The sequence below is a fragment of the Gadus macrocephalus genome, chromosome 21 (assembly GCF_031168955.1).
Source record: "Gadus macrocephalus chromosome 21, ASM3116895v1".
Classification (NCBI taxonomy): Eukaryota; Metazoa; Chordata; class Actinopteri; order Gadiformes; family Gadidae; genus Gadus; species Gadus macrocephalus.
This window is the reverse complement of record NC_082402.1, coordinates 16,266,144-16,292,798: the sequence shown is the minus strand read 5'-3', so window position 1 is coordinate 16,292,798 and position 26,655 is coordinate 16,266,144. Positions and strand designations below refer to the sequence as shown.

Below are 26,655 nucleotides of genomic sequence, written 5' to 3'. Positions count from 1 at the left end.
TTAAATTTTAAGCATATATTTCTTTTACTAACATGAAAAATAGTGGAAGAGATACATCTTAATCCAAACTCCTCCTCACCTGTCGCCCTTCCAGTTCAATCTGGAAGTTCTTGGCCGACTCTTGTGTGACGCGCCCCCCAAAGTCCAGCTGGTACACCTGGGTGGCTTCGTTCCACAGTGGCTGTTTGTTGGCCATGACGTACACAAAGCCCTGGCTGCCCAGTCCTCGGTCCTCCTTCTCGTTGGCCTTGCGACACTTGAGCTCCTCCAGCTCGCTGGCGGCCCGCAGGCTCCGCTTGCTCTTCCAGCCCTTCTTCCCGCTCTGGTTCAGCAGCTCGTCACCGCTGATGAACAGTTCGGGCTCGCTCTCCGAGCTGTCCTGGAACTCGCTGTTGCCCGCCGCCTTGCTCAGCTTCTTGGCCTTCAGCTGCTGCTCTTTCTGTCCCTTCAGCTTCTTCTTGTCCCTGCTGCCCAGACGTGGGCTGGAGATGAGCGAGTTGAAGTCCCCGAGCGCGCGGCCCTCCTTCTTGGACTTGCCCCCCTCGCCGAGGGGCGGCGGCGCCTCGTCCTGCCGCCCGTCCGTCCGTTTGCGGTTCTTCTTGCCGAACTTGTCGGAGCGCTGTGGCGCAGGGCTCTCAGTGAGGGAGAGGACCTCCTGGAACATCTCCCCGGCGTCTGCCGCCATGGCCTCCGGGGCCCCCATATGGCTCTGAGACTCTGCTGGGGGCAGAGAGGAGGTAGTCGGAGGAGGAGGAGGAGGAGGAGGAGGAGAAGGAGGAACCGCTGGTGGAAGGGTAGCCGGGGCAGGAACCGCGTAAGCGTTTTTCTCAAAGGCCGCCAATTGCGAGGCCTTAGGGGGCAGGGGCAGAGGCGCAGCAGGGCCGGGCACAGGGGGACAGGGGCTGTACGTACCCCAGGGGGCATGGAGGGCGATGGGAGGGATGGGGAGCCTGCCACACGAGCTGCCTCCGGGGTACATGGGCGGAAGAGGACAGCAGGTGAGGTTGGCCAGGTTGGCCGTGTAGCCGGGCGGTACGACCAGGGCGGCGTCCTGCTGTGGGAGAGGCACCGGGGCCACCATCTCCTTAGGAGAGGAGCAGGGACGAGGGGACCCAGGGATGGGCTGCATCTGTGGCCCTGAGTAGGATGTAGCCGGGGTGTACTGGAGAGAGATCTGGTAACCGGCGGCGACCGCTGCGGCATGGAACGACGCAACGCTGGCGCTGGTGGGGGACTTTGGAGAAAGGATGAACGGAAGCCTGGAAATGTCTAGGTGCTGAGCTGGGCCCAGGATGAGGGGAGGTGGTTTGTGGGCTCCTGGGGGCCCTGTGGGGGTCAGAGTTGCTGTCCGTTCTTGAGGTACCCACACCTCATCTGTGGTGGCTGGCTCCCACTGATAGGGAGGGGGTCGCTTGACCACCAAATCAGACATGTCAGCTCCTCCCAGTGCCAGATGCCTCAGGGACTGGTTGAGGTTCTCGTCCTCGGTGAAGGCAGAGTTGATGTAGTCGGTCCTGTCCCGGCCGCTCCCACTTCCAGCCCCGGGCCCGTCCAGGGCACCCAGCAGGCTGTAGGAGGACTGAGAGGCCAGCAACGTAGTGCTGTTGGAGTGGACAATCACTGTGCTGTGCGGAGCCCCGTTCCCAGGAGGGAAGTCCTGCCTGATGATTGTCCCCCCAGCGATGCCGTTGGTGCTGCCTGGAGCCGGACCCCCAATGCTGGATCCACTGCTACACTGGCTGCAGGTGTACAGGGCGGTGGGCGCCCTCTGCTGGTAGGAGGCGGCCAGCGGGGCACTGTTCTTGGCTTTAGGGGGCAGGGGTCTCGGTTGGTCTAGGATCTGGGAGACCTTGAGAGCGGCCTCTCGGCTATTCCGCCTGAGAGTGGCATGGATGAGGTTGCTGTCCAGTCTCTGTCCCGGGTTCCTACTGGCAGCATTGTTCTGATTGGCCGGGTCTGGGTAAGGGGGCGGATCTCCACTTGGTATGGAGTACCGCGGAACAGTGAGTCTATTGAGGGTAGCGGAGGAGTAGGGTAGCTGGATCTTCTTGCCCTCGGCTGAGGATGAGGAGGTGACCCTGAGTGTGGCTGAGCTGCCGGGGCTCTGCAGCGTGTAGACGTTCTGGTTGCAGATGAGCCGGGTTCTGGGCCGACACACCTCCTCCACGTTGCCACTGCTGTCAAAGGTGGTGATTCGCTCGTAGCCTAGGGGCGTGGGGTACGGCGTGTTCCCCGATGGCGGCGGGCCCGAGGGATACTGAGGGAAGTCCGACTTCTTCATGCCCAGGTCTCCGTGCTGAGGAGCTCCGCCGGAGGAGGCCGCTGCCGCTGCTGCTGCCGCCACCGTCCCTGGATAAGGGGGCGGGGGGTTCATCTTGCTGAGCTCTAGGGGCGCACTGAACACCACCGTGTCGCCCTCAGCCAGCTGCGGGGCGGGGCGGCCGGCCTTGATCTTCAGCAGGTGCTCGTGTTCGACCCCGTGCCCACCTCTCTCGACCGCCACGTCCGCCGGCAGATGAGGGATCTGGATCTGCAGGGCAACCGGCTGCAGCAGGTGCAGGGCTGCACCTGGAGACTGAGCAGATGACAGCGACGATGCAGGCATCTGAGCTTGGACTTGATGCTGCTGTAGCTGCTGTTGCATTTGAGGATTCTGCTGCTGCTGATGTGCTTGCATTTGTTGCTGTTGTTGCAGGTGCTGATGCTGTTGCTGCAGCTGCTGCTGTTGCTGCAGCTGCTGCTGCTGCTGTTGTTGTTGCAGCTGCTGCTGTATGTGTTGTATGTGCTGCTGCTGCAGATGCTGCTGCTGCATGTGCTGCTGGAGCTGCTGTTGGTGCTGCTGCTGCTGCTGCATTTGCTGGATCTGCTGCAGCATCTGCTGCTGTTGGAGCTGTTGATGATGGTGCTGAAGCTGTTGTTGCTGCAGTTGCTGTTGGTACTGTTGGTGTTGGTGTTGTTGTTGTTGATGCGGTTGTTGGTACTGTTGTTGTTGATGCTGTTGTTGGTGTTGAAGCTGTTGATGTTGGGGCGGTTGATGGTTTTGCTGAAGATGCTGTTGTTGGTACTGTTGTTTAAGATGCTGCTGTTGATGGTTTTGATGAAGATGTTGTTGATGCTGTTGAACCTGTTGCTGCTGCTGCTGTTGTTGAAGTTGATGCTGCTGTTGTTGAAGTTGCTGCTGCTGTTGTTGAAGTTGCTGCTGCTGTTGTTGTTGAAGTTGCTGCTGCTGTTGTTGAAGTTGCTGTTGCTGTTGTTGAAGTTGCTGTTGCTGTTGTTGCTGTTGTTGATGGCGACTTTGCTGCGGCTGTATTTGCTGTGGGTGATGGGAGGACGACCCCCCCATGAGGTGACCAGTATCGACCCCTCCAAAGATGACCTGCCCTGGACTGGAGTACCGGGCTGAGACTGCGTACTGGGCTGTCTGGCCCTGGTCCGAGCCCCCCGCAGTGGCCCCGTCGGGGCTGGCCATGGGGCGGGAGAGGACATCCAGCTGGACGTTCTGATTGGCTAGGAGGGACTGGACCAGGCCGATGCTTTGGGTGGGGGACATGGCCTGGGCGGGGCTGTGGATGGGGGCGATGGGGATGTTGACGCTGCAGGGCGGGTTGTTGACGTCGGAGACGGTGGTGCCTGCAGCAGGGAGGTCGTCCTCGTCCTCGCTGAAGACGTTGGGACTGAAGACCGGGAGGTTGATGTAGTCCATGGAGATCTTGCGGACCTCGGGCAGGTAGACGGTCATCTGGCGCGGCTGCAGGTGGAGGAGGCTGGTCTTGTAGATGACTGCAGGCAGAGAAAGGAAGAATATTAAGGAAGGTAAGAAAAGCCACATGCCATGAATATTGGATCACATTTTAGCTAGCAGAGTGGACAGTGTTTTACCTGCGCCGAGGTTGGTGGGCAGGAACGCAGCCAGCCCCACGATCTTGAACTTGGTTCCCCAGATATTTGATGTGACCTGAGCAAGGTAATTATGCTAGGCAACGCAGAAGAAAAAAACACCAATGAATCCTCTGCTATTCTGAAATGACAACACATGTGACATCACATCGTTGTTGTGAATAAAATGGCATTGTGAACAGAAATCATCACTACCTGTGTGATGTCATCTAGCGGAAATTCTCTCCGTGTGAGACTGGGAGAGCCAATGGAGGGCTTCCGTATGGGTAACCTTGGCGACCTTGAGATCTCTTGCGTTGCGCGGGACAGTTTGGGGGACTTTCTTGGATCGATGTTTATCCTGTTGGTAAAGGGACAGACTAAGTCTCTACAGAGAAAATAGCAAATGGAAAAAAAATGGTTTAGGTATGCGGTGAGTGAAGTAAGCAGTACAATGCAAAGAATTCCAATATGGTAAGATTGTAGTGAAGGACGTGTGACTCAAGGACAAGTAAGGGCCAATGTTGATTAGAAATTGCCCTTTTGAGTGAAGTCATAATGCTCAAATATCCTTGCACCTTAAAAGGTAGCTCCCTCATCCTCATCGTCCAACCATCGTCTTCAAAACCGCTTATCCAGGGTCGGGTTGCGGGGGCAGCAGCTCTAGCAGGGGGACCAGACTTCCCTTTCCGCGGCCACATTGACCAGCTCTGACGGGGGGATCCCGAGGTGTTCCCAGGACAGTGTTGAGCTATAATCTCTCCCCCTAGTCCTGGGTCTTCCCGAGGCCTCCTGCCCACTGGCACACAGTGGTCATCCTTACCAGATGAACCACCTCAACTGACTCCTTTCTAAGCAGAGGAGCAGCGGCTCGACTCCGAGCTCCTCTCATATGCCTGAGCTCTCACCCTATCCCTAAGGGAGACGCCAGCCAGGTAGCTCCCCTCCTCTCCAATTGAAAGGTGTTATGTTGCCATTTGTGCCAGTTGCCACACCACCAGACTAACCAACAGCTTCTTTCCCTGGGCCATACGTACGCTAAACAAAAATAACCCCTGTGCAATACATAGACAACCCCATAAACGATCACCACTACCTCTGGACATTCCTCATCTTGCTTACCTTCCTGGACCTGCTGCTATTTAGATATATGTGGGCAGAAGGCGTTGTTGTCTGGGAGGGAGGGGAGGGTGTAGGACACTTTAATGTGCCTTAAGTGGAAGGCAGGGGGAGGGGTTATTGGGGTTATTGTTGTTATATATTTATTAATATTTCTTACTGTATTCTATTTATTTATTTTTAAAAAAAAAGCACTGAACAAGATCTGCACCTTAATTTCGTTGTGTAAATACTTTGTATTTAACCCAATGACAAATAAAGATTCTATTCTATTCTATTTATACTGCGACTTTTTACGGTCGACTTCCCCCCGTAGTGTATTGCAAATGAACACCTCCCGCCACTTCAGCCCTGGCCAATCCATAACAGTCTCCACAATCAATCCCTTTAACTTTGTTTACTTTATATCAGACCTTAAATCCCATGATGCCCTTTTCCCTCCAGAATAAGGGTGTATACACAGGTTTTGAAGAACGGAAAAAAACCAGCCAGAAATAGGCCATTAACTCAATTCCCATCTCCAGTAGACAAATATTCCTTTCTGTTTTTGTTCTGTGTCACGTTCAGATGATAACGGAGAGCAGGGTAAGTACAGTCAGAAACAGCATGTAGGCCCAGGGAAATATATTTTCCAGAGTGTTTCAGCTTTTCTGTGTGGTCACTGCAGGCACTAAAGATGTAAATCTCTGCTGTTCGCATGTGAGAAAAAATGTGACCAAACAAATGATTTGAACTAAAGAAAATCATGGACAAAATGGACATCTTCTAATTTTTCATCGAAAGAACTTCTTTGCCGCCCGCTTCCTGTTGACTTTTCAATCACCCAATCACAGATTATATCAACTGTCAAATGTATATTTAAAATCAGAAAGAGAGGGTTGTGACGCATTAATTATAGACTCCAGTCAGTTCCTTATAATGGTTCTCACCGCAAAAGCTGTTCATCACTCATGGATCTACGACAAGAAATGGCTGGTACGATGTTGATCTAGAAGCTAACATTGTCATAGAAACTAAAAAAAAAAAACACAGGGATGCAGCTGTTTTTCTTTCAGGTCAAACCGCTTCATCCCAGCACCAAGCCGGCGCATCTCTGGCAGAAAAACATGCTATGTTTACACTATGTGTGACTTAGTCTCTTTCAAATGCGGTTCGAACTACAAAATGGCCGTTGCATGTCGTCAACGTCAAACTCCAGACCTTCAACGCGCTTCTCCTGGCAAAGATTGCAGATTGCCATCTTTCACACCAAAGTCAACAGCCAGATGGTGTAAGAATGGTTTCTTCGTCAGGTGGGACAGAGGCTTTAGGATCATGTACAACCCTTGTTTCACTGAAGTTGCGTGGTAGATGATGATAGCTCCCCGGGTTCAGGCTCCATCAAACAAAGTTCTTTACAGTCAACAAGTAAGAATTGTTCATCACTTGCTTTAACCGGTTTTGAATATAGTGTCACTTTTATTTTTTTATAAAGAATGGCACACGCCAAAGCAACCATAATCAACAAACGCAACGCAGAGTACATGGCGTGCGTAAGAGAGTGTGTGTGTGTGTATGTGTCAGAGAATTTGTGTGTGTGTGTGTGTGTGTGTGTGTGTGTGTGTGTGTGTGTGTGTGTGTGTGTGTGTGTGTGTGTGTGTGTGTGTGTGTGTGTGTGTGTGTGTGTGTGTGTGTGTGTGTGTGTGTGTGTGTGTGTGTGTGTGTGTGTGTGTGTGCGCGCGCGCGCGCGCGCTCTCACCTGGGAAGTTTGGGGGATTTGCTGCCTCTGGAGATCTTTGGGGATTTCTTGCCAACCCAGTCATCGCTAAGCTCTATGTCGCTGGAGTCTGAGCAGTTACAGCTGTCAATCATGGAAGAGATCAGTGTGTTGCTGTAGACCTCATCTAATAAGGAACCAAGAAGAAGGCAAGGGGGGGAGATGCACTTTAATCTCAAAACAATGGCTTACATTACTACCCATATGCATTATCTAGCAAGAGTCTAGCAAGACGCTTGAATCAGGTCATTGGCTATTCCACTGATCGGTCGGAATGCAATTTATTTTTGCATATTTATTTTAAGAATTTATTTAGCATTTTCATGCATCAAGAGTTAGACAGAAAATATCGCCCCAAATATCGATACTTTAATAAATAAAATAAGCCGCTCTAAACAGCTTGGACCATGAACAAAGACCGAAATCCATCGCTTTATCTTTTCACTCTCATTTTATATTCATGCTCGTTAGACATATATCATGATGAATCTTTATAGGATTGTCTAACAATATATTGATTATTGCAGAATCGCAATACTATCGGCATCGCGGGCCATGTTTTGCGTATGGTATCGTGAAGTACCCTGTGATTCCCACCCCAATGATCATAATAGGTAGTACTTTATATGGCACCAACAGACAGATGTTGTTCTGATGCGGTGGGTAACCTATAAGACCTGGTGTTTACCAGAACCCCTGATGTGTTGTGTACTCAACAGTATGTGTATATAATTTCCACTCACTGGGGCTGAATGTAGAACTGCCAACTGAAAAAGAGTATATGACAAGTATATGTGACATGAGGGCTTAGATCATGTAACAATATTTCAAAGCAACTCTACAAACACCAATACAAAAGCATTAATACAGGTATATAGCAGATACATCTTTGCTTCCTCATCTCCTAGATTGATCTCCTTCTCAGAATATTTGTTAGTTAACATGTGGGGAAAATAAACTAGAAAAAATGAGTTAGAAAGCATGAGTCGTCATGCAGCCAGGGCACTACCCTCTGGTACGCAACCACATCCTCACATATCCACAACATATGCTATCAAATAAATGGCATTTAACTTTTCGTGTGTGTTTTTCTGTTTGTCTGTCTGACTGTCTGTGAGGGTGTCTGTATGTCTGTGAGTGTGTCTGTCTGTCTGTGAGTGTGTCTGTCACTGCTGTAGGTCAAGCTCATCTATTTGATGGCCATTCTTCAGTGTAACTGGGCTGCAATCATTTCATGGCTTGCTTCATCTATCACTGGGCCAGAAGGAGAGCCGTTTGATTGATGAGGAACCCAGGAGCCATCGAGGGCCCATTAAGCTGTCTGTAATTAACACCAGTCCATTTCCGCCCCTCGTCTCTCACTGCCAACGCCAGAAGTCTTCACCTTTTAAATTCTTCAATCAGTTGGGAAAAACTTGCCAGATTATGTCAAAGCAACAAAACGTACATCTTTCAACTGAAAAATACAAGCTACCTACCAACGTGTTCATGGTTTCACAGTTATTAGGGCAAAGCATAAACTACCGGGGGGTCACTTAGAAATGTCCTTATTTTTTTAAGTAAATCACTGTGTTATTCAATGAAGATAACATTAAATTAATCAGAAATACAGTCTAGAAATTGTTGATGTGGTAAATGACTATTCTAGCTGGAAATGGCAGATTTTTCATGGAATATCTACATAGGTGTACAGAGGTCCATTCCACCAACCATCACTCCTGTGTTCTAAGGGTACATTGTTTAGCTGATCATGTTAAAAGGCTAATTGATGTTTACAAAACCCTTACACAATTATGTTAGCAAAGCTGAAAGCTGTTGAATAAAAGTGGTTAGTTGTTTGTATTGAATACATGAAATTGTCTGGGTGACCCCAAACTTTTGAACGGTAGTGTATATATGAAGGGTTTCAAAGGTGAGTACCTTGTGTACCTTAAAGCAAAATTCCGGTATTTTGAACATTGAGCCCCCTTTCTGGTTTGTCTAGGATGAATTAGAGTGGTTGATACTGAAATTTTGACCATTGGTCCTGTCTCGGGTATTTGGCTCATTTCGAACATTGCGATGTAGACCAGAAACAGAAAGGGGGGCTGGTTGTAGTCCTTTTCCTCGGTTCTCCGTCTCAACAGTAGGGCTATAACGGAACGAAAGACTACAACCAGCCCGCCTTTCCGTTTCCGGTCAACGAGCAATGAGTCTTCCAACCGAAATCAATGGATTTACAAAATGCTGAATAATACACGACAGAAACTGTAATTCGCTACGATACTTGACTTGGAACTAGGGATGTGAATAACTCAAATTTTTCATGGTCGAATAATCAGTGGGTGGTATGAACGAATAATCGATTATTCGATGTCTGCCGACATTCACATAGGCAGCCATGGTTCATCGGCAAGAAATCACTTAATATCTTAAACGCAAAAAAACAACTACCTGCTAAGTAGTTCCACTCAAATTGTCTGTTGTGAAAAATGCATTAAACTGTAATCAGAAAACGTGGTTATATGCTATAGACCCTATAGTATCTGTGGTATAAAGGCTGGGACGAATTTCAAATTATAAATATGTACACTTTATGTTGAAAGTATAGACCGTCGCGAATCCCATTGAAACGAATGGCGCGGTGATTCGGTCTTCAAAACGAGAGCTGGTAAATTGTGAAAAATGAATTACACTGTAATCAGAAAACTCGGTGATATGCTATAGACCCTAGAGTATCTGTTGTATAAAGGCTGGGACGAATTTCAAATTATAAATACGTACAATGCATAACGTTAGCTCTCTGGCTCATAGCTGAGCAGACTAGAATACTTCCTGTTGCCAAGTCGTAGCAAAGGTCCGTCCTATTTACTGGAGGAGTGAACAACGTTTCCGTTGCATAAGAACTTTACGGGAAGGTAATGATGGAGTACTAAAGTGGGATGTCACGTTTCCATAGCAACCGATATTCGGTTCTACACAAACCAAAAGAACCAAGGGGAAATCCTATGCCACACGAACGTTTTATAGAAAAAGTTTTTTTTGCGAATTGATTTGCGAGTTTGCTTTACTAATGATGCAAGTAATATTGAGAATATATTGCCTTCATATAAAAAAAAAAACAACGAAAGTAACGTCGTCAAACTTTTCCTTTTAATACCCCAGGGGAATACATGAAAGCCTCGAAATGTTTTGATTTTTTATTTATTTTCATTTTGAAAGAAACAACACATGGCAGCAATGGAAAACGCCATCTCTCGTTCGGTTGTTTAGAACTGAAAATCGGGTTGACTGGACAATGGGGCCGTTTTCACTGTAGTACTCTATTGTTCCAGGTATTAGTTAAACCCTCAGGCTTTACCAGGGAAACCATGTTATGGCTTGTGAAAAACTTTGCATTTGAATGGGAAAAAATGTTTAACGGTCCAAATGTTAAAAATCGATTTGGCCCTCGGGAACGAATAATCGAATAATCAGATTTTTTGACCCATCCCTACTTGGAACATCATAAAACACCACTTACCACTCGGTGAGTTGTACATTTCTGAAAACTAATATTGAGGGTTGTCTTAAAGGCACCCAGTGCAACTTTATGTAAACATTCAATGAAAAATAAACATTCAATTTCTAGTCTTTTTTACACGTAGTAAGTTTCAATAACTCCATACCATTACATATCGACATTCAAGGAGCAAAGATGAGACGTCGTTGTGTGGTGAGAACTGATAGAAAATCGTAAACAACAACAATCGCCGGTGGGGAGAAGCCATTTTTCCATTGACTGGAAGCCTGCTTTATTTATTGTAGGTTACAAAAAATAAAGAAAATGGCGGCATTGTTGTTGTTATCGATTTTGTATCAGTTCTCACCACACAACGACGTCTCATCTTTGCTGCTTAAATGTCGGTATGTAATGGTATGGAGTTATTGAAACTTACTACGTGTAAAAAAGACTAGAAATTGAATGTTTATTTTTAAGCCTCGAAAGTTGCACTGGGTGCCTTTAAGGAAAGGTTTGTGAATGCCCGCAGCCAGCCATTGTGAAGCAGGCAGGGGCGATTCTAAATGAGCCAAATACCCAAGACAGGATCAAGTCAACATTTCGGTGTCTCTATTTCATCCTATACAAACCAGAAAGGGGGCTCAATGTTCAAAATAACAAAGTTACTCTGTGTTGTGTGTTAGTTAAAGTTATCCATTGCAAACAGCTGAGCACTCCAAGCCGCTGGGCGTCCTACCTGCTTTCCCGTCCGTCTTTGGGTCCATGATGACGAACTCGGGGCGCAGCTTGCTGATGCGCCGGCCCTTCAGGATGGGCACCAGGCCCCCCAGGTACTCCAGGTACAGCGTGTAGCAGGGCCCGCCCACCTCGGGGTTGTCCTCTGTGCGCTTCATGGTGCAGTGCAGCCGCTCGTTGCCGGCAGTGGGGTAGCTCACAAAGTCACGCATGTTGTTTGGGTCCGGGATGGGCGGCTGTGTGTATTAAACATAATAATGATCATCTTTAATACCTCGATGCACACGGCCGGAGAGGAGACCGCACACAATGCTTTCATAAATGAATTCAATCCGTCTTTCTTTTTTGGATTTGGTTTTCCACCGTCAGAATCAAAGCAGTGCTTTGTGAGGTTATGATTCTCCTTCATCAGTAATAAATGTATGAACTGGTTTCGCTTTGTTGTTCCTGTCCCCTCGCACTCACCTTCAATTCACATCATCAATTTAATGTGATTTGCATGTATTTACCTGCATGTCATAAATATTTGGCCCTTTGAGACGGTTATGATGATTACTGGGTGTACAAATAAAATTGAATTGAATTGAACCTTGATGGTGGGTGCGAAGGCGGCCGTGACATAGGAGCACAGGCGGGCGGGGATGACCAGCTTGGCGGCGTCCTTCTCCTCCCGGAGCGCCGAGGCGATGCCCTGCTGGCACAGCAGCTGCAGGCCGGCCACACGGTGCTCCACGCGCACCACGTACAGCGCTGGGCCGCATGCCAGGAACAGACGCGAGTCCCGGTGGCCCCAGCACAGCGTGGTGATGGGCCGCTGGGGGAGACAGAGTGTGAGTGGGAGGGTCTCACCGGGGGAGGCTAAACAGTGGACTGACGACAATCCTCCTGCTTCCCATTTAGCAGACACGTTGATCCACAGGGATGTACCGTAAAAACCGTTGTTTTGATTTGAATGCGAGGTCAGAATGAACATGAGGGGCATCTTGCTTCAGGAGGCCGACAGCTAGACTGCACACTAGGGACCCTATCTTGCATCCGGCGCAATTTAATTTCTACACTGACGCATGTGTCGTTGCTAGTTTGCAACAGGCGCAGAGCGTTCTTTTCCCTTCACCGCCACGCGTCGGTAAATTAGGGTATGATCTTGTGCCCCAAGGGGCGGTTCGGCGAAAGGAGGAGGCGTGTTCTGCTGCAAACGCTGCCTGGTGCTATTTTGCAGTTTCAGAAAACAATTGCACCACAAACCAGGAAATACCTAGTTTAAAGTCAGTGGCGCGTTGTTCAGATGCTATTTTAAGGGCGCATGCATAATGTTGCTTGTGCACCTTGCGCATACACTTTGCTTCTCTCATCTACCTAGCCACACATTCTTGGTAAACATCTGCAAACACCGTGCAGCAAACACATATTTTCTTGACACAGACATCGTGTACAAGCCCATAACTTTTAGGATTGATGAGTATTTGATCGTGAGAAAACATTGTTTTACCGCGAGTGAGTGTTAAAAAGAATGAATGATTGTGGGCGCGCGTGGGTGTATGTGTAAAATAATTAATGAATGCGGGCGCGCGTGTGTGCGTCCATCTGTTTAAACACAAACTAAACACGTAGCGCATAATACCGTCCATGGCAATGCATATTAACGGGGGGACAAATGCATATCAGGAACACAAGTCGATAACAATAATGCATACAATACTGGTAAGAAACGATGTTTGTTAATGTATTGTAATGCGTATATCATTAAATAGAACCACAGTTACCGCATATCATATGTGTGTTAAGTTTTCTTTGCTGAAATTTATTTGAGGACTCAGTATTTCTGGAAGAAAACGCTATTCCATGTGTGAATTAGGCCCTATTATTTGGCCATAAACTGAGCCATTTGAAGTTTGAAATTCATGTGGTCATGCATCTGTCTCATCGGAGACTGCAAACGCGCTGTCAAAATATAAACTCGTCAGATTCAAATGCAAATTCATGGCTCTTAAAGGGGATGGGAGTTGGCATTCTCATTGTTTATTGCACGTTACGCCCAAACCACACCTACGGGTAATTAGACTACTTCAGACCAACCTTTTTTAGATTTGCGCCGGGCGCAAGAGTCATTTATGCGCCGGTAAAATAGCAACATCGCCATAGAACCGCCCTCAAAGCTACTTACGCTTGGCGCTTCTCACTTGCGTTTCAGACCGTTAAAATAGGGTCCTTGGGCTTTTTCATTCATTTCATGTCTCCATAGTGATATATATCACGTTATGGGTCATTTCATATCTCCATAACGATATCTATCACGATAGGGGTCATTTCATATCTCCATAACGATATAAATCACTGAATACTACCTATTCTTTCAACTCAATGAAACAAGCTCTCCCCAGAATAACCACAAGTCTCATGACTACTTTTGACTAATTGACAAATGAAATACACTTTATCTTCACTCATTATAGTAGGAAGTGACGATCAGAACAGACAAATTAGCGGAAAAAAAACCTGAACCTGACCCTCGCTCGGACATCAGAATGAACCGCTCCTCAGACGGAGCTCCACACATCCACCGCAGCGCTATGACAAGCCCAACCCTTGTTTGTTTCTGTATAAGTCGCGCACATGTAGTGAACGTTAGGCAGGGTCAGAATGACATTAAGTACTACCTTAAAGTAAAATTACAGTAGGAACGATAGAGGGAAATAGCTATTTATGGACATTTTCTCTCGCCAGATATATGTGGTCATATGGCCCAGCCCTGCTGCATTCATGAGAGACTGAACCAGAACCTTTAAGCTCGGATCAAACTCCCGAACCACTGGGCCCTCCTGGACGACTCCCACTCCTCTGATACATCACATCAGGCTCCACCCGCTCATCGAACCATTCTGCCCCCAGAAGGCCAGCTGTTCTGGGTCACCTGGGCCGGCGTGTCCAGTGTGTAGATATGTTCCCCGCGGACGTTGTAGAACTTGACGATGGCGTTCCTGACCGGGTGCAGACCGGAGGGGTCGGGAGCAAGCACCCCCCTCTCCATCCCCGCCACGGCCAGGAGGTCCCCCTGGGAGCACCACTGGATCATCACATCTGGAGGGAGGAGAAGGATGTCAAGACGCGTGGACTGGGGAGCGTTCAATCACTGAGCACACGTTGTTGCCAAAACAGGAGCACTGCTCCCTACCGGGAGGGCATGAAGGGGGTAGGCCTCTTGCTTGACCATGCCTATCGCTGGCTGAGGACATTGGAGGGAGAGAGCCTAGCACTACATTGCTTGGAACTTGTTTTAAGCCATCCTCTCTGTCCTTTGCTACCAAACTCTTGTTCCTTAATTCCTGTGAGCTTAAGGAGTTGTGGAGCAGGTCTTGCAAGATTCATAGAACACTCAATAACACACACACACACACACGCACACACACACCTTTGAGGCGGGTTCTGATGAGGGTTGGGGAGAGGTCATCATAGTTGTTCATCAGGCTGATGTCCCCCGAGGTGAAGCTGACCGTAAGCAGTGGTTTCATGTTATGCACTGAGGGGAAAAACGAGATGTACTCATCAGCAGCAATATAGAGCCTTGTACATTAAGGTTGTCACAGTAGCACCTTACATTACATTTACATTCAGCAGACAATTTCATCCAGAGCGACTTATCAGCCAGGCCAAGAACAATCACAAATTAACTAATACAATTGGAGTGGCTACAAAACTCAAGTTTAAGTGCTGCGCAACCTAGTTTGAAAAAACAGAAGAGTGCAGAGTAGTCCATGTATAGCTGTAACAGTTACAGTAAATGCATCACATTTGAAAGTGTTTTCTAAATACCACCACAATGACATCTCACAGATCTGTTCCACACACGTCATTGTAGATTTTGTGGCATTTTTCCAAAACCCTTCACCTTCCTAGTGAACTGGCGAGGTTCAGGGCCAACAAGAGAGCATGGTAGTTAGAAGTCCATGATGATGGTCAAAAGTCCACCAAATTGTGGCACTGAACAATAACCTGACTCCAAATGTGTGGTCGAATAAGCTCCCACCTCAGCCTCCTGCATCAGGAGAGCGGGGGGATCAGTGTGCAGCTCAAATGTGGGCCATGAAAAAAGAAGTGGATGAACAGCAGGCTCTGTGCATGCTGTACGAACAAATGGTTGTGTGACGTAGAGGGACACGGACACTTTGCATTGATCAAAAAGAAGAATACCCACTGACACACTACACCCATGCACTCACACAAACTCTCTGTTGTGTATGAAGTGCCATTCACAGCAGCGGTGCTAGAAATACCACCACCTCCGCACCGTCCATTAGATCCAGCGTGGCGGGGTCCCCTCACGCGCTACCCACCTTATCCTCAAGTGGAAACTAGCCTGCTCTTTCTTTCCCTGGCTGACACCAACGGTTGCCCGCTTGCCTGGGGCAACTAAAAATAATATTTGGGCAAATTGAGATTATTTCTGTTTGCCCGAAAGGGCAAGTGCATTTTTTGAGGTTTGTTAATATAAAGCCTATTTAGTTAATAGTTTTTAAAAACTGCAGAACAACAATTTTCTTCCACAAAATCACACAAAATAGATATATTTGCAATTGATCAGCGCGCTGTCTACTCTTCTCTCGTACGGCAAGTTAACAGACACACAGCGCTAGAGTGCGAACATAGCCCAGCCTCCTGTCACTGACTCGCAGTGCGGTCTCTGGCAGAGATTAGGCACTAGTCTCAATGCTCTGTGGGACGGTGTTTGCTTAAGGTTAGCCAACACAGCTAGTATCTCAAGTGCAGCGCCGCTTCAACCGGTTTAGGTAGAGAAGGTAGACGGAGTAGTGATAGAGGAGTACGGTTTGGAAGTACTTTAGATAAAAGCAAATTACCAAGGAAAGTCAAAAGAATAATTTAAAGTAATATGCAAATGCAAGAACACGGTTTTGGGATTCATAACTGTGCACATGCTCAGCAATAGCAATCTTTTTCACGAAATTGGACCTGCACAAACTATATATTGTATGAAAGCTGAGCCTCCACTGATTCCAACAATCTAAACCATATCATTCTGGGACTATAACACACAAATAACAACTTAAGAAGGAACTTCCCCTTTTCTTTTAACAACCAAAAATGAAATTTTACCTTTGTGATTTTTGTCCACAAAGTTGAATCTGATCTCATTAAACCACCATAAACAGATCCTAAAGTTTCTTAGGATAAAGGTAAATTGCCTTCAATCAGAACACATGTTTTTCAGTGCAATCTAGTGGCCATATGTGCATTTGTGAATGTTTGGCTTGGTGTCATTCGATTATATTTGCCCTGAACTTTAAATAGAGGTCAAGCGTCAAAATGGTAAGATATCTACGTGTGTCTCATAGTACAACAGTGATACCAACTGATAATGACCAACTGATAATTATTTCAGGAGGAAATGTAATCTTCCACTTATGCCGTAAAGTAATATCCACATTGAATATTTCACTTCCACAACAATCTTTCTATTGGCACCAAGATGTTATATTATAGCCCTAGCAGTTTTGGAGAAATACTCTATTTACTTTGGGTACGTTCTTTTCTGAAAAAAACTGTTTTCCCCTGTTATCGAAAATGGTATAGAATATCCATATTTTTCCAAGTATAGTATCGAAGTTAGAAAATCCAGTATCGTGACAACACTACCATAAACGCGATTGATATTATTCAGTTAGACCTACAAGAAATGTGGAAGGTAAAAAATACATATCTTTGCTACTACCTTGGACATTTAGTTATTTGCATTTGCATAAAATCCAGATGAAAGCATGCAGGTCTGCATATAACTGGGCGATGGCTTAGGTTGCAACGGTGGACTGAAATAACTTCATGGCATGATGCGACCATTTGGTAAATAAGTAAACAAAGAGGAAGTTTGTTATTTTTTAAACACGTACATGTTTGGAAGCATTCAGCTTCAGTCTGAGCTAGGAGGATTTTTCTGAGTTCCCCAAAATTAGGCCAGGTGCCTGGCAAAAAGAGGCCCGTTCACGATTCTGATTTTTATTTGGGCAATTTAACATTACATTCGGGGAAGTCGAACATTACCTGTACTTGCCCGATGGGCAAGTGCTTTTGAAACCTTAGTGTCAACCCCTTAATGCTGCACAGATCTCCTTGGAGGGTTGTAACTAAGTAATTATAGATAAATAAATAAGCACTAGTTTCCTGCTGGGTTGTCTGGTGAGGCTGTTGATGGTTCACCAAGCAATGGCACTCCAGGGGAATTGGTGAAAGTGAAGCCCCTGTTTTCACACTTTTTGGGCTGAGGAGTCTCTGAAGTATACAGGAGGTGTCATCCCCATGGTACCGGCTCACGCCAACCTTGTGGCACTACCTTTTTAGCTAGTATGGGCGATACATGAAATTATGAAGTTTGTCAAACACTGTAGGGTTATACTATAAGTTTCCGGGAAGCTATGCCCTCTCGTACACAGCAAACATCTGACAGAGCTCACATCACACCCACCCACAAGGTGGTTGTGACATACCCTCTCTGCATTGGCATCACATAGTTGTGGCATCAAAGGTCCTCTGAACAGGCCCTCTGCCGTCACTGAAGAAGGTCACAACCAACCCCAGAGCAGAGTGAACATTCAAACACTGGTGAGCTCTCCCAAACTTTTAGGATATAACGCAATTTTTTTCTGCATTATTCCGCCATCAATTTAGTAGCCTCTTAAATCAACCACTAGATTGATAATCAATATAGACTGAAAGCAGAATAACTGAAATCTCTGTGAAATGGGCGTTTTACTTTCATCGCTTCATATTGGTTTGGACCAATCATGTTGCTGGATGCAGGGATCTCTAGGCACGTGATTGGCTTACAGCAAACTTGGCAAGCAGTGGTAAACTATTCCTGTTGGGAAGACACGCTTTAACATTTTGCACGAACACCAATGTTCCGAGATAAATAGTCTGTACGGTTTCAAAGCAACAGTGTCAACTGGTCCTAGAACACATTTATGAAGTTTTTCATTCACTCATCTGCCTGCATTCTATTAGTTGTGCAAATAGTAAAACTGCTGAATACAAGATTATCGTTTTAGTAACCCTGACAAAGTAGCATAGCTTAACATAAAAATCAAAGAAGAAGATAAAATAATAACAATTACATTTTGGATCTGTTTGATGCAAACTAGAGACTCGCCTTGCTCGTCGAAGTGCATGTGATTTTATTGACAACATTATAGAAAACACAATCAGCCATTGACTACAGATATGTCCAGATCATTTTAAGCTACGAGGAAGTTTTAGGGCTTGGAACAAGACCCATCTTTCAAGCAAGAAGCAAGACTATAATGGGATAATTGCGCCAAGTGATGTTCCCATGTGCCCAAGTTTGTATTACTTGGAGGAGTTTGCTTGCTGTTGGTGTGAAGATATGCTAAAGCTTTTGTTTGGAGTATCAAAATTGTTTTGCAAGGTCTTTGATCAAAGCCAGATGGGAATAAACCTGAGGGTTTGAAAAGTGGAGCTTTTGGCAGGTAACGGTGGTTCTAACAATGGCAAACCAACCCCTCCGGCAGAAAGCCTGTTCTGGGGCTGGATGGTCCTTGGGGCTGTTCCACTTCCAGAGCTGCTCTTTGGAACGCAGCACAGACCCATGCTACACTATTTTCACATTAAACAGATGTTGAGAATTTGCAACGGTATCGACACGCCAGCCTTTGGTTATATAGTGAACACTGCGATCCAAACAGCACACCACACAAGAAGCACACACTGGACATGGATGAAGGACATTAACAACTAGCCATGTTAGTTCTGATTTAGTTATACAGGGCTAGTGGCTATCGTTTTTCCCCCCGAGAGACCACCGAGACTGGGCCTTCGGCTGTCCTAGGAGAACCGATGGACTGCAGGATATTGAATGTTAAATATTTGCAATATCACAACTGGACTGAAAATAAAGTAACAAAATAACTGACTGCTAGCCATCAGGAGTGGTATTCACAGCCTCCACACTACCAACCAGCGACTGACGTTTTCAAGACATTTACTCCCTTACTCCCAGAGGCAACTATGCCTCCAACACACACACACACTTTATGTGTCACCCTATAGGCGAAGTGGTCCATTACACCGATTACTTTGATTGACACTGTGACATCATGGAATGAGATTGCATACAAAACGTTTCACACGTTTAGGGAGGTGTCCTCTATGTAGATGGATAGATTCTAGTTCCAGCTTCTTTCAGACGTAGACTTGTGGTTGAGAGAATATTTTGATAATCTTTTTTTTTTTTTTTTTTCAGAAATGTTCACTGTACAGAGAAATCTATCGAGACAGATAGATGTCGCTATACAAGAGGCAGAAAGGATCAGCATGTAAAGTAATGTACACCAAGCCTGTACACCAAGTTTCAGAAACCTTCAGCCATCAGGGCGGTGGCTTGTCTTACATTGACCACATTGTTTTTTTGACTCCCAAGAAGGCATTTCCCATCCTTGCTAGGACGACATGGTTTGGGGCGCCTTGTTTAAACTGGTTTTAATATGGTCTCAGCGGCCCCAGAGGGAGCCTTGGCTGGGCCCCGTGGGTGACGCACACAGGTGGTGAGTGGTCTCTCAACAAGACAGATGTCCCCCTGCTTTGGCTGTGGTTACGATATCAGGGTCCAAGCCCGGCAGCCCTGCCAAGGCATCGAATCAGCAGAACCACGGCTCCCTGGGGCACAGTCAGTCCAATGTTGCAGACATTAGTTTACAAGGTGCCCTCATATTCAAGCGGCTGTCCCTCCCACCCCTCTAACCCCGACACTGAAAGGAACAGAGCAAGAGAGAAAGGTCACCAAACCACATCCTATGTTAGGACATTAGCAGCTTCCAAGTTAGCCTCAAGACAATTGATTTTTGAGAGTAGAAATTAGTCATTAATTCCCTTCGTTTCTCAAAGTTCCCCTCTATTAAAATATAATTCTAAATGTTGTACACCCTTTGCTGCAATATGCAACCTTTGATTGCATATTATATCCGGGCAATGGACGGAGACAGGAAGAAAGCAAGCAAGGGATTGGTTGAGGATGCTCTCCGACATCTGATTCTATCTGCACTCTATAGACTCACGTTCTCACTGGCTAAAGCCCATGATGGGATGCCCTTCTCCTCTCCTGACGCCGCTTATAACCCAGGTTTGGTTATAAGCGGTATTGAACGTTTTCATACATGTTGGTCATGACTGTATTGTTCACCTCCCTTTACGCTCCGTTTACAGGTAGATCGTGCTCCAGTTTAGTGAGCTCACTCAGAGTCAGCCGTATCCTCACTATAAGTTGATAATTAGTTTGAGAAATACATACTGGAAAGGTAATTAATACACAATGACCATCATTGCCCTTTTTAAATATAACTAATATGACGTTAACCCTGCTCTTGACCACCGCCCTGTTATGCTTGCTCTGTTAGACAGCTATAGTCAGTCACTAATCGATCAGTATTGTTCGAATAGAAATTAACTTCTTTTTTTTTGTCGGATAGGTTCAAAGTTTCCCTATAACGTTATAGGGAAACTTTGAACCTATCCCACAAATAAAGAAGTTAATTTCTATTTCTATTCTATTCAGAGTCAATGCGCATTACCGTTTGTGACCCTTAACCAGTGCAGTTTTATTAATCTAACTACCGGTTAATTTCTCAGTAGCCACGCTCTGTTATTGATAGTAGTGCGGTTTGGTCAAGAACCACACTACAATTACAATAACATTTGACAGAGCATTTGGGAAACTAAAGCACAGCAGTTCTTTTCTGCTGCAGTCTGAAAGAAAGCTGCTAATGATCATTAAAGTGTTTTAGCGAGCACTGTGAGATTGAATCAAAATGGTTTTAGGAAGGAGGAAGTGTTGTTAGCCAAGGCATTATGGTCGTTGTGAATGAGCCATGTTATAATGAGCAAGAAATGTGCCACACACCATGGCATTATAAGGTGTCAGAGAAGCCCAAACCTCCCAACAGCAAAATATCGCTAAGATGACCTCACCTTCAGGTACACACATTACCTTCAGGTATTTTAGATAGCCCTAACTATAAAGATAAATCATTAGTGAGGTGCACATACACAGGCACGGGGTGAGATACAGAAGCCCTGGGATGGGGAATAATTTTTTACTACTAAATATCTTTATCACCAACGCCCCCTAAAATCCAGTATAAGGTGAGCCCCCCTACTCAAGATAGAAAATACATAAAAAAATTGAATTGCATAGAAATGCCAAAAGTGCTGAAAGCAGGCTGTAACTGAGGCACCACTGGATGGGAGACGACCTCAAACTGGTGGTAAATGGACTGCATCTATACAGCGCTTTTCTAACCAGTGGCAACTCAAAGCACTACAATATTGGCTAACATTCACCCATTCAAACCCAGATGGCGGAGGATGAGGTGTCTTGCTGGGGGACACCTCGACACTCAGGAGGAGCCAGGTATCAAACCAGTGACCTTCCGGTTACCAGCCACCCCGCCCTACGTCCTGAGCCACATGCCGCCCCCTATTGACAGTAGAGCTGGATGAGCAGAGGCCGGGAGCCACAGCAGACATACCTTTGGGCGGGGGGTAGTCGTCCGAGTCTGTGTCGCTCTCACTGCGGTCCTCCACCAGAAAGTTGGGGTAGTTCCAGGACATGCACACGATGCCGTCAGACTCGTGCAGAAGGATATGTGCCAGCATTCGGCCGTGGCAGTCCATCACGATCACCTGTCCATCCGCCGTGCCAAACAACACCTGGACGGGGATGGCAACGCCGTATTAATACGCTGATTTTACAAGATCAGACAGTGGCAGAAACACAAGATCAACAAAACAAAACAAAACCAACTCCACGCGTTCCACATCGGCCCCACCAAATAAACCGTTCAGGCGACTGGGGGAAAACAAACAAGGAAGGGAAAGATTGGGATCTGTAATAACTGATTACAGATAGACCTGTGATCTCCAGACAGAGCCGACAGCATCGCAGCACCAAAGGGTAAACCTTTCAACGGCCCAAAGAAACACCAATAAAAGAACCCCGACACACAGAGAGAGCGTGAGAGAGAGACCAAGGTTGACGGAGTGCGTGCTACCTGCTGGTCATCCGGGGTCCAGATGCCACAGGTGATCTGGCTCTCCAGGTTGATTTCGGAGGACCAGTGCCTCTGGCCGCTGACCGAGCCCACCAGGACAAAGCCGTCTCGGTAGGAAATCAGCGCCTGGGCGCCATCGTGGGACCAGGTGAAGTCGCTCACCTGCGGACCACCAGAAAACCCTCAAAGGTAGAATCAAATGTGTTGTGATAATGGGATCCTGCACCGTCTCCAGGCTCCGCGCGTCTCACCTGAGCTCCACGGTCGTTGACCAGCTCCACAGACCAGCGGCCCTCGTACTGGATCCACACGAAGATGCCCCCGTCCGTGTCACAGGTGGCCAGCTTCTGGAAGGGCTCATTCCAGCGCACCAGAACCACCTGCAGCCACCACAAACACAGGAGCATGGAGAGATCAGGATCTCCATCGTCTGTTATCTGGTGAGAATACAACGTCAAATCTATCGAAACCTATACCCTCTGTTTAGGGAAGGTGTGTGATGGGGGCACACTCTATTGTGCACAACAGAGTGCTGACTGAAGGGAGTCAGGGAGTCAGAATGTCAACATGTCAACATCTCACGCTTAGAATATGAAATGCTGCTTTTCTGATACTCACGCTCTTGTGATCTAAATTAAGCAGCGGAGCAGGAAGAAAAAAAAGATTTGTTCACCATGAGGATATGCATGTGTGAACATAGTATCATGACTGTAAGTCAAAGGGGTCACGAGATAAGTTTATTCAAAGTTAGCATTTTTGGACTATTGCTATAGCTCCACCTTTGGGCCATCAGTGTAATATTTGCTTTCTGTTCATCTTGAGTCAGCTTCTACAGCTGTAGAAAGTTTCATAAAAAGTGTGTGTGTGTGTGTGTGTGTGTGTGTGTGTGTGTGTGTGTGTGTGTGTGTGTGTGTGTGTGTGTGTGTGTGTGTGTGTGTGTGTGTGTGTGTGTGTGTGTGTGTGTGTGTGTGTGTGTGTGTGTGTGTGTAAGAGAATAGCGAGCCGGTGCGTGATTAAAAGTACACCGATAGAGTGGGAAAAACAGCCCAATCTGGCAACACTGCCTGAACGTCCTCCAAAAGTAGCCCAATCTGGGGAGAAAAACTGCTCAATCTGGCAACACTGATGGCAAACAATGATTGAGTTACGATGTCTTAAGAAGTGGGTGTGTCAGAATAGGCAGACGTCTTCAATGAAAACAGCTGAAAAGGAAGCCGGTATGAAACTTAAACTAATAATAAAATAAAAAATAACTAAAATAATACATTTGATTTATAACGCACTTCACATCAAACAAATTATCTCAAAGTGCTTATAAATGATCTAAGTTAGAAGGTGTTTTCTTCTTTGTAAAGGGACCTTGTATGCTTTGCCAAAGGCAGAGCCTTTACAAAGCCATCTAACTAACTCAAAAATCTCAGCAACTGGGTGTTTGACATAGGGGTTGTAACTCATAAAGGTAGCAGAAAGAATAATGTGCTCAACAACCCTTTATTGTTGAAAATAAATTATATTAGATCAAACAAATTCAACAATACACATTAAAAAAGGCCATAATGGGACACCTTTAATACCGTCGCAGGGGTGTCAAACGTACGGCCCGCGGGCCGGATCAGGCCCGCAAACGGGTTTAATCCGGCCCGTGAGATGATTTTGTGAACTACAGTATTGTAAAAAAAATATATATAATTTTTTTTTTTTTATAAAAATCCTTCCTATCATTACATGGATTGCATTGACTGGCACTGATTAATTTGTTGTACATTGAACTACTTACTGGACAATTGTGTGTAACTGGAAGTCGCTTTGGAATGTAACTAAAATGATCTGCTATTTTTCAATGAAGGAAACTGCTGTTCTTAATGTGTCCACTAGAAGTCGCAATAGCAATTATGTTAAGCAAGCAAACTTTATACCGGGGCTGAGCAGGGAGCAAGTATAAACAGGTAGTGCAGCTAGCCCGTAGCTACCTTGTCGTTCTGCCTTATACTTTCAACATTATGCGCTTTGGCACTCTCATTGCCCCAAAATGTCTCTGTCAAAAAGACGAAAGGTGGACACAGAGTGCAGAGTTTTCCAAGAAAAATGGTCATCGTCCTTTTTATTCACGGAAGTAAATGGGAAACCTGTGTTTGGTGTGCTCACAGCATGTTTAATTTTACATAATTATGCCATATTTTTACCGGTCCGGCCCACTTGGGAATAGATTATCCTCCATGTGGCCTCTGGGCTAAAATTAGTTTGACACCCCTCTAGTGTATGAGCATTATAGTGGGCGATGTTGTGTATGAAATTCTCCACACACTGTAGCGTTGTACTATGAGTGTGCGTGAATCCTGACCCTCGGACACGGGTATTAAATAAACCTCTACTCAGACGGAGCTTCACTATCCACACACACCTTGGTGTTACACTTTAAGGGTCTACAAAGCCCAACTTCCGACGGCACCGCCGCCGCCGGTACCCCTTGGTCATGACGTCAGGGTGCCCATAATAGGTAGTCTGCCGACAGTAAAGAATTTCCCCTGCGTTCAGCAGAAGGGACCTAGAGGACACATCGTGTTTTGGGGAGAATGGCAAAAACCTAGGGTTTCACCCCCTTTCACTCTGAATTGGGGACCTATTTCGGTGACAGTGATGTAATGGCAAAGATTACCATGTTCACAATTTATAAGACAAATGACCAAGTTCTATTCAGGGTTCAGCGACGAGCAGAGTTCGAATGCAGATTAAAATTTCCATAAGTGTCAAGGTGATGTGTAGGAAGGTGTCTTTATTTAACTGAAGGAATGAAGCATAAGCAGGCGCCCACATCATGAGAGGGGTTGGGCTAAGGAGAAACCATGGCGGATTTACATCTGCACAGACAATATGAACATTAAAGGTTGTATAAGCGATTCTAGGCCAAAACATGAACGATCACATTCATCTGATCTTTCCTCACGATCTGCTAGCTGCCCGCCACATAAGCAGGCCGTCAAAAACCTGTGTCTCTGTAGGCAGCCTATGCTCCGGGATCGTACACAAAAACAAATACCAACCATTTGGTACTACCAACCATTTAAAACCAAAATAAATAGTATGTCAACCAATCACCGACAAGGGATGGGTGTTATGATAGTTTTTACTAGATGCACGAAACACGGAAGGGAGGGGCGAGCTGGCTTTGTTTGTTTGGGATCTCGTTTCAAATACCAACAGAAGAAACATCACCCAACATCGCAGCGATGGTTGTAAGGTTGAAAGTTTGTATCAGCGACGCTGATACAACCTTTAAGCTGGGGTCTTAGCTTTCCGCCAAATCCTTTACGCATTGTGGTTTGAAATGTCCCATCCAAAACAGGTGCTTCTATTGAACACCGTGACTCAGATGGATGGGCTTTCAGGCTGGCCTGAGGCCAATACATGAGGCAACACGTCATCAAACCTTCCTCAACACTGTGAAGCAGGCCAGCCCTGCCTTGCTCGATCATCGGCATTTTAAATTCCTTTGCCATGTTGCTCACACATCCATTGATGTTTTGAGGACCATTCTCTTTTCCAACACACTTTCTGTCCTGTATGTCTGTGCTATGACTCAGCCTGTTCCCGCAGGAACACACACACACACACACACACACACAGTGTGCAAGGCTTGCGCTAAGTGCTGGATTCCCAATAGATCAGTGTTTAAATGTTGGGAGAAACAAACACGCCCTTTTTCTCCGTTCTCCCTAGCAACCAGTCCCTCCCACATTGTGTATCGAAGCCCTTGTCTCGCGTCAACCTAACCGGAACAGATTGTAATAGAGATGTAAAATGTGAAAGATTGTGAGAAAAATAATATCCAAAGTCAAGACATTTTCTCTGATGATTTTAGGAAGATGATATTTATGTTTGATCACTATGGAAAATCTCTGGTTTGTACCGATACCTGCCCACATGTCTAATACGGCAGGGGGATCAATGTTTTGTAAGTGCACGGTCCAAACAGACAACCGCACCGCACAATGCAGACGATGGCTACATTACCAACAAAGACGCCCACTCCAGCATGCGGTATATTATAGGGTAAATGTCATGGGGATTTTCACATCCAATTAACCGAACACATGAGGAGTATTGGTTTGTTCGCAGCGTTGTTTGAACACATGTGCCCTGGTGCCCCTCCCAGGACCGAGAGGTGGAACAATGTGTGGGCCGCGTGGCGGTAGGAGCTGGGGAGGGATTAGCTGGTCGGATCAGGTGGGCCCAGTCGAGTCGACAGCCGAGTAACACCATGACTATATGACTATATTAATATAGTCATAAAAATAGATTGCTCATCGCTCCCCGAGCAAAGATCATGTAAAAAAGACACTCTTGAGGTACAAGCACAAAGGGCTTTATGATGATTTAAGACCAAGAAGTTCTGCATGCTTTGTTGACCTTGTTGTTTTGCCCTCAAGGCCCCAACAAGGCCATAGAAACCGAGTTACGTTTGCCCATAAACTGTGCATCCTCCACCAGGGCTGGCCGAAGGGACGATGTTTGTTTGACACACTGCCGCCCTCCATCTGATGCTGACCTCAGCCGCTTTCAGTAGGACGATTCAATGAAACCTGTTGACAGACAGCTGCGGGCCACCATGGCAGAGAGCG

General features: G+C 46.3%; 1 protein-coding gene across 4 annotated transcripts in view; it reads right to left on the bottom strand.

Annotated features, from left to right (window-relative positions):
* Positions 1-26,655, bottom strand: part of tulp4a (TUB like protein 4a) — a 34,579-nt gene that overhangs the window by 2,526 nt on the left and 5,398 nt on the right. The window contains exons 3-14 of one of the 4 annotated variants that reach the window (XM_060041560.1): positions 22,288-22,416; positions 22,037-22,198; positions 21,515-21,695; positions 14,377-14,484; positions 13,879-14,045; positions 11,557-11,781; positions 10,969-11,203; positions 7,495-7,518; positions 6,734-6,878; positions 4,093-4,264; positions 3,880-3,973; positions 80-3,780 (exon numbers count right to left, since the gene is read on the bottom strand). In XM_060041560.1, coding sequence (XP_059897543.1) covers positions 80-3,780; positions 3,880-3,973; positions 4,093-4,264; positions 6,734-6,878; positions 7,495-7,518; positions 10,969-11,203; positions 11,557-11,781; positions 13,879-14,045; positions 14,377-14,484; positions 21,515-21,695; positions 22,037-22,198; positions 22,288-22,416 — 5,343 coding nt within the window. The remainder of the gene's footprint in view (positions 1-79; positions 3,781-3,879; positions 3,974-4,092; positions 4,265-6,733; positions 6,879-7,494; positions 7,519-10,968; positions 11,204-11,556; positions 11,782-13,878; positions 14,046-14,376; positions 14,485-21,514; positions 21,696-22,036; positions 22,199-22,287; positions 22,417-26,655) is intronic. The other 3 variants (XM_060041562.1, XM_060041561.1, XM_060041563.1) reach the window with 3 other exon arrangements.